This window comes from Sipha flava, unplaced genomic scaffold, assembly GCF_003268045.1.
Source record: "Sipha flava isolate LNK unplaced genomic scaffold, YSA_version1 50_pilon_pilon, whole genome shotgun sequence".
Taxonomy (NCBI): domain Eukaryota; kingdom Metazoa; phylum Arthropoda; class Insecta; order Hemiptera; family Aphididae; genus Sipha; species Sipha flava.
In genome coordinates this window covers 674,178-682,825 of record NW_020273428.1, presented here as the reverse complement: position 1 = coordinate 682,825, position 8,648 = coordinate 674,178, and the positions used below count along the sequence as shown (strand labels likewise).

The window sequence follows — 8,648 nt, the reverse complement described above, 5'->3', positions numbered from 1 at the left end:
AAAAATTTTGCAGTGTACGCATACTTAGTTGACTGAAGTCTAAAATAAAAGTTAATATGAAAAGAAACTATTCGTTTTTTACTAGATAATATCGTTTCATTTGGGACTAGCTGTACGCAAGCAATTGGATACGACAATATAACGAATATGTATTTCTTTTAACCAATTTATCATCATATGGTTGGTGGATAATATAAAATTTGAACTGAAAATGATTTACTAAAAAATTGTAGTGAATATAATAAAGAAAAATTTGAATTAGACAATAAGTCGGTCATTCCGAGATTTGTGCATAAATGTTTACTGGTAAGGCTCAGTACTAATACATTAAAGATATAGTTGATAGTACTACACATAAGCACAAAGTACAAAGTTAATCAGTACGCTACTCGACTTTATACTTTTTAAGAATATGTTAGTTCTGGGCAGTAACGTATATCTTTAAAAATACAACAGGTGCTCATTTAAAGAACTAGTACCTAACCATGATATTTGTTTTGGTACCCAAAATGTGCTTCTTATATCATAATCATACGCACACAGTTATTCTAATAATTTAATCAATTATTGACATCAAAATGAAATTATGTACTATGTAGATGGTATGTAAGTACCTACAGATAATAGCATATTTTCAACTGTTAATATGCGTACTTAGTTAATCTATTATATATTTTTTTTATTTTTTATTTTTATTTTTTATTTTTTTTAATAAGTTTAATACATTACACCACATTTCATAGTTTATTAGAAACCAAGGTTCTTATGAGTTTTTACCGGAATTCATCGGTTACAACTCACCAACCCCATTTTTGAAGAGGGCTTGAGCACCTTTTTGTGGTAGATACTAAATAGCCGCGACTGGTTCTCGGCAACGTTATAATCAGTCGTTACTTACTCATCTCCGAATCGTTACAAATTTGCAATGGTATACAGTATAAATACGTGTTTACTGTACGCATTGACCAACGAGCATCGCTAAATTTACTTACTTTGACTGCATGTACCACAACGATTAAATGTTTATATTGCAATAACATAATTGAGTTATAATTTCGTATATATTTTAAAATTATTCCGTGTGCTTTTATATCTTGAACTGACATACAATTTATAATTCGGTTAGAACAGGAACCATAGATACCATATACCACAACAAATAAAATGTTCGTCGTAGACACGTTGGAGTATCCAGTAGGACTGCTATAATCGTTTTGGTGTCAGCGTAAACATTTTAAGGAGCTTCCTGGACCATTATTATTCCATAAAAACTAAACCAGTCGGTACAGTACAAGAAAATCAATTAATTTTATAAAAACTTATGTTTAATAGCAGAATTATAAAAAAATTACAATTGTCTTTTTGTATATCTAAAAAGTATTCTAAATGTTTAAAATAATCATATCTATAAAGTGAAAATTAAACACACAACGTAGGTACTTAAGGATAATATGATAATACATATATAACTAAAAAGCGATATACTTAGCTGGAACCTGTAGGTTGGGTAAGATTAATATAGATGGATTCAACAAATAAAGATGAAATCAATCTACCCTATTTTGGTTTCTAAAAGCAATTTTAAGCGAAGGAGGATGGGTGGATTAGCCTCTAATTATGTCTAGAAATATCTACCTAGTTTACAAATCATTAAAGCTACATAATATTTTTGTAATTTTTAGACAACAAATCAAATAATATTAATTAATCAAAATTCGTATAAATAATCGGATAATTTGTCGAATTTTGTCAAAATTTAACATTCTAATCATTGTAAAATTTTTGCGATTTTCCGGTAATTTTTTTGTTTTTTGCTATGAAAAATATCATGAAAAGTGCTTTGTAGGTATTCAATGTTTCCCTCAAAATATTTTTACATAATCTACCACAATGACTTGAATAATCAATATGGGTGCAAGTTTCCCCTATAATTCCTGATCAAACACTGCTATGCACTTTAAGATGAAATGTTATTTTGTAGAAGCTTTATTCTTGTATTAAAGGTTATCTTAGCACACAACTGATCTCTGAATAGCCAAACTTTCAAATTTACCTGATATGTGTAATAACTTTGATCTTGAGTAATTTGCATCTATATCGGTTAGTCAAGTCACTGTGATGGATTATATAAAAATATTTAAAGAAAATTTCACATTTGTTGGTACTTAAACTAAAACTATAACCAAATTGAAATTATATAACAGGCAAAGTATACTCAACTCTACCCCTTCCACAAGAAAAAGTCCTCTGAACAAGATCATAGTTTTATACTTAATTGTCGCTCTTGCTTAAAGTTGCATGCTACTATAGATAAATATTCAGTATGTCTTAAACCCAATAATAAATTTAACTTACAACATATAATGTGTTTTTAAGAAGAGTCCACGATCAAGAGATACATATTGAGCCACTGAATAGTCATACTCTATAAATAAAATAAAAATATTTTTCTTATTTTCAATAATATAATAAATTTATTAAAATATTAAAACTATGATTATTAAATAAGTTATTTACACTTTAATTTAGTTTATAATAAGACTTCAGTAAATAAAAGTGACTTGGTTCAAATTCTAATAAATTTAATAACAAATTTATAAATATTGACACATTTACATTATAAAATTTAATTAACTACCTGTAATTTTGTCACATCAATATATTAAAATAAAAAGTATAATATAATTTAATAACTTTATAACCAATAATTACAAATAATAAATATTCTATATTTAATATTCTTGACAATAATCTCAAGAACAATTTTAAGATTGGTGTATTTTTTTAAATTTTTTTTTTTGTAAATATATAGTAACAAATTTAAAGTTACAAAATATTGTACATAATGAGATCAGTATAAAAATTAAACTATATTTAAATCCATATATTATTTGATTTTTGAATTAAAAAAAAATCTAACTGTGGTTAAATACAATGAAGAAAATAATTGTTTGTGCGCCTAAAACACTTGATTTTACATATAAAGATTAAATAAACAAATATTTAAATAATAATATAAATAATAATAAATAATATAATATCAAAATTTTTTTCTTAGAAATTAAATTAATAGAATGGTATAGTAAAGTGGTAAGTAAAATATTAATTTTATTATCGCATAATTATTAACATATTTTATATTATATTTAATGCATTTAATTATTTTCTATTATGTATAAAAAATAATATATACAATTTAATAAATAATTATTGCTATGAACTCACTACTCTCAATACAAACTTTTCTTATAGAGATATTAACTAGTAGAATAAATATTAAACGGGAATATTAATAATGTATGTATAAAAAAAATAAAATTATAAATAAAATAATAAAATAAAATAAATAGTTAAGGCTGTGGCGCCTTGGGTTAGGTTAGTTTGTAGTAATTTATATAATAAAAAAAGTATGGATTCAATTATTTTACAAGAAATAATTTCATAACAATTAAAATAGTAGAAAGTTACTAGAAAGGAATATAGAGGCTATGATCATTGAATTGTAACCAAATGACATAAATGATTGATTTCGATTACAAGATAAACTATTCATTAAAAATAATAAGGTTTTAGAAATTATTGAAGTTCATTAATAGATTAAGATCAATTTTATTCCATATGCTTAAAGTATTTATATTTTACATACAAAAGTCACCAAATTACAAAATTATTATATTATTAACACTAATGAGCTTTTTTTAATGAGCCAGATAACAAAAAGGAAACATAACTATGAACCTATAAATAATTGCTTGGCAGTGTTCATTAATAGCTATGTTGATGTACAATAGTAATAAAATAGTCTGCAAACAAATGATGTAAAATTTCAGGTGTAACTGCAATAAACATATATAAGCCTAAATTCAATATAATAAAATAATTAATATGATTTAATTAAAATTACAATAATTTTTTACTTTATCTAAAACGCATAGTGTATAGGTGAACCATTTTCGGAGTATGATTTTGCACTTATATTATCAAAATTGTTTCTCATAAGAAGATTGTATGAAGAAAACTTAGCATTCTCTTCCCAAAAATATGGAATATAAAATGGTCTGAATAAATATGATGTTCTGAAACAATAATAAAACTTAATTTAAATACCTATTAAATAATACTATATATATTTTAAGAATGGGAAATAATTAAATATATTAAACTATATAACTTTCTTTATTCTCCTCACCTACAAGTAATACAAAGAAGTAAATACTTTTTCCAAATTGCTATTATTATTATATATACTATATAGAGCTTAAGAATCGGCCAGAAATTAGATTTATTAGCATTTATAGAAAATTATTTTTCATTTAAATATCAAAAATTAAAGTTAATAATATTTTAATAATTTAATATATACAAAGTAGGCTCAATTTTTAGACACTTAATTTAAAATTAATATATTTTTATTTAATCACTTGATTAAATATGTAATGACTTGAATAGAACAATTAAAAGCTAAGATTTCATACGTAAACAACAATTACTATTATAACAATATTTATCATGATAATTGAATATCTTATTACCATATATATAAGTACTATCATTACATAATTATGATAAAAAAAAATTCTTACTTTTGGCTATCAAGAAAAGGTACAGACTTCCAGATACTCCATTGTAAATTATTTTCAGAATAATTGGGTTCTAATTCTGAACTTTGGTTGTTGTTCAAGTCTATTAAGAAATGACACAGTCTTATATCACTCTGAAATTATAATTAAATCTTTAAGTTTGTTAAATATTTAAAATAAGAAATTAGCTCATTTTGAGCTATTAAAAGCATTATAATTTATTAAATAAAGTACAAATAATATAAAGTAAAATGTTTTAAATGTAAAATATATATGATCTGAACCCATCCCTTAATTATAATAATCAATGTTATTCAAGATTTTAGATAGAAAGATTTAAAGAAGAAATTTTAGAAGAAATATTTAAATACATTTAACCATATTAATTTTTAATTTTAAAACTTTTTATAAATTATGATATAAAACAAAGTTTAGTTCCAATAAATAAAAATGTATTTTAGTTTAAAAAATATTTAGAAATAAAAAAAATATGACCAATATTATACATTACATTCAATCAATTATATTTTAAAAACACGGTAACTATTCTATGCTCCTTGAATATTTTATATACACTTACATATTTATCTAGTTCTTCTTTATTCTGATTATTAAAATTTTCAACAACTGTAGACAAAGACTCTGGACTAAATCTACCTGGTAAAAGTCCTCGAAATTCAGATCTTATAAAATGCATTTTCCATCTATATAAGAATAAAAATAATAAAAAATAAGAATAAGAATTATAATAATCATTAAACAAATATATAAATATGAAAATGTAAAAACAAATAAAATATTAATAAGCAATATTAAAAAAGACTTTTTTTTATACCTATCATCTGGTAGAAAAAATGATGAGGGGTATCTATACCATTCTTTACCAACACACACATTTATTACATTTGATTCAGGTAGTGTAAGGTGTTCATTACTCAATTGTGTATATATATCAATAGGTGCATGATACGCTAAACAAATAAAAATTGTGTACATTAAAATCAAGTTAAAAAAAACCAACAAACAAAAATGTATTTTTATTTTTGTAACGATTTAATGATACAATATAAAATCTAGATACTAACCTTTAATTAAAAGAATACTTCGTGACAACGCCAATAAAAAAAATACAGAGAGACAGGGTATTGTTGCAATATTTACAGATTTGTTATACAAACGTATTAATTTACTACGTATGGCTATGCTGGGATGAAATTCCATATCTTTTAAGTACTCTAAAGCTATGGAAGCTGCCATTTGTATCAATGGATAAATAGGAAAAAGAAATCTTTCCTCCTAAAAAATAAAAACATTATTATACAAATATTTTAAGTGTAATTATTAATTTTTAATAATTTGATATAAATATAAGATTAATCTTTTCCAGAATTTTTGTAAAAAAAAGTAAATATCTATTGAGCTATTGGTGAATAAAAAATAGTTCACCTTATGTGGTTGCATTTCAAACACAAGAATCCATAAGTACAATGGTGTTAAATATATAAACCAAGTAGTATTGTTGTTAATATCGCTATGATTGGAAAATCTGATTCCAATTTTGGTATACATCTATAAAAAAATATAATAAAATAATATATGTTTTTTTATAATTAATAGATGAAATACTCGATTGATTACTTAAACTTTATATTTATAATGTGATTATCACTACAATTACCAAAGTGTCAAGATTTGCTCTAATTTGAAAAATAATATAAATAATTAAGACATGGCATGGGGCAGTAGTTAGATAAAATTACTAATTCAGTTTTAGTTTAATATTTCAGTCAAGTTCCATTACTATTTCCTGAACGAGTGATCATCTAGGTTTTCAGGAACATCATGCTTTTATAAATAAAGCCATGAATTCCATCAAAATAATTATAATACTATTCAATACACATATTTTTACAACCAGTTAACTATGCATCCCCAAGTTATTTAAATTTGAAGGGTAAATTATTAATTTTAAATAACATTAAGAATAACATAAATATAAAAATAAATAAAATAATAAAAAATAGTAGTATAATAATTATAAAATATATGAATATTAAATTAAATTCAAAACTGATCAAAATTATCTAAATTAAAAAAAATTAAATAATAAATTTTTTATTTTATTTTTATAGTATATGTATTAAGACTAATACTAAATTAATGAAAAACATACCTTTCTTGCAATTAAAATGACAGGAGCCACAAATGAAATAATAAATACAATATTAAAATTCAGGAAACCATTGAGAAAATAAAAATAATTATCTTCAATACCATATAAATCAGGACCATGGCTTGTAAATATATTATAAAAAACTATATTGTATGGAGCTATTACAAATTTTCCATAAAAATATGAATCTATGGCAACTTGATAAACCTATAATACAATATAATTAATTACTATTACATCTCTAATCCTAAAACTAATATAAACTTACTAAAATAGTCCCCAATGATATTAAACACCATTTAATGAATAACACATACTTCTTGTTTGCAAAAATTATATCCACTGCTAACGGTACTCTGAAATTAAATTAAAATTAATAAACCAAATTTAGTTCATTCTCTTTATTTTGTTTTTATCTTTTAACAAAGTAATATAAATAAATGTTAACTTTTATTCACTGTTATATCACATGGATAGTCATTTATTATCAGTAATTATAAAAAATAAAATACTTAAATAAATATTTTTGTATACAATTAATTGAATGTATACTATCATGTACATTAACATATAAGGATAACTTACCCAATCAGACATGAAAATGGCCAACTTAAAAATGTTGACAGTGCAGTTGAAAATATTGCCAATTCAAAATTTTCATTCAACCAAGCACCAATAATTAAAAATGTCATATACCTAAAGCCAAAATAAATTATTTTTTAACATTTTGGTAAATGAAAAAAGATCTAAATATTTTCTTACATAGAAAAACTAGAAGGTAAAAATGCAGTAGATGCAATGAACATTCCAGGACTGAAAACCGTGATGAATAAATACAATTTGCTTACAGTAGGAGAAATTTTTTTAGTTATAGCTCTAAAAGCAAGAAGAATAAATAGGTATATATTAAAATGATTAATTTGACTGCATTAGTGTAAAATATTTAATAATATGTTACTTATAAAAATAGAGTTCACATAGAGAACACAATAGTGCAAGCACACATCGTATCAAGTAAAATAACATGATTTTTCTTGTGTTGAATACGATTTTGTAAAGGTATACAGGCACTGCATGAATAAGTATGTACAAATACGATCTAAGGGCGTAAGGAGAAGCATATTCCCAAGTTTGGAAACCACTATTAAAAATGAAATAGTGAGTCTAGAACAAATAAGTATTTTTCAAATAAATAAATCAAGTGCAATATTATCATTCAATAGTAGGTTTACCGGTTCCCAGTAGTTGAAGGTCTCATCACAGTCAGAAATGTGAACAAGAAAAGCAGCGAAAAATCTAGCAGTCAACAGGATTTTCAATGGTGCGTCAAACCTCACAAACCAATCTTTATCGCTGATAACTGCATCATTTTTGCTAGTTACACAAAACATGTCACAAAACATATTTAACAATTGTAGTTAGTGTCTAATTTAATCGTTATTTACTCGTTTTTTTTCAATTTACGTTTCTTCATTTCTTTTTTGGCTTTTGGAATAAGTTTCAAGACCATAGTTTTATAGTCTAAACGCAAATAATTAGGTAAAAATTAATAAGTCATCATTTTACTAAATTGCTTTTTTAAAAACATGCCAACGTGTAATAAGCTCACAACGGCTCGATGTTTCAGTAATGAAACATGAGATGCTAATTATCTGGCATTCCTGCACTGTTAAGTTGATTTTAATACCAACAACAACAGATTTTTTTTATTTATTTGAGGAACATTAATTGTAAAATAAATAAAACATAAGTACCGCCACAAAATCTATTTTGTCATAATGATTACAAGATTTTAAATCATTGATAAGACGAATCTCCAAAATTTCTATTATCACTGAATCTAAAATTGAATTAATGATTTTAGTTTTAAAACGCGCGAATTTCAAATTTTTCAC

At 23.8% G+C, this 8,648-nt stretch overlaps 1 protein-coding gene across 3 annotated transcripts; it reads right to left on the bottom strand.

The window, feature by feature from the left end:
- Window positions 1-1,781: 1,781 nt before the first annotated feature.
- Window positions 1,782-8,537, bottom strand: LOC112690590 (alpha-1,2-mannosyltransferase ALG9). Of its 3 annotated transcripts, none has more exons than XM_025564638.1 (14): window positions 8,199-8,537; window positions 7,986-8,127; window positions 7,712-7,917; window positions 7,516-7,629; window positions 7,339-7,449; window positions 7,022-7,109; window positions 6,754-6,960; window positions 6,027-6,149; window positions 5,666-5,876; window positions 5,416-5,551; window positions 5,161-5,284; window positions 4,584-4,714; window positions 3,918-4,076; window positions 1,782-2,425 (listed from the first exon to the last, which is right to left on the bottom strand). In XM_025564638.1, the coding sequence occupies exons 1-13, from the start codon at window positions 8,261-8,263 to the stop codon at window positions 3,923-3,925; spliced, it is 1,812 nt and encodes a 603-aa protein (XP_025420423.1). In that variant the 5' UTR covers window positions 8,264-8,537; the 3' UTR covers window positions 1,782-2,425; window positions 3,918-3,922. The 3 variants fall into 3 exon arrangements, with proteins under 3 accessions (XP_025420423.1, XP_025420421.1, XP_025420422.1); XM_025564636.1 differs by lacking the exon at window positions 1,782-2,425 and adding an exon at window positions 3,194-3,857; XM_025564637.1 differs by lacking the exon at window positions 1,782-2,425 and adding an exon at window positions 3,194-3,836.
- Window positions 8,538-8,648: the final 111 nt, after the last annotated feature.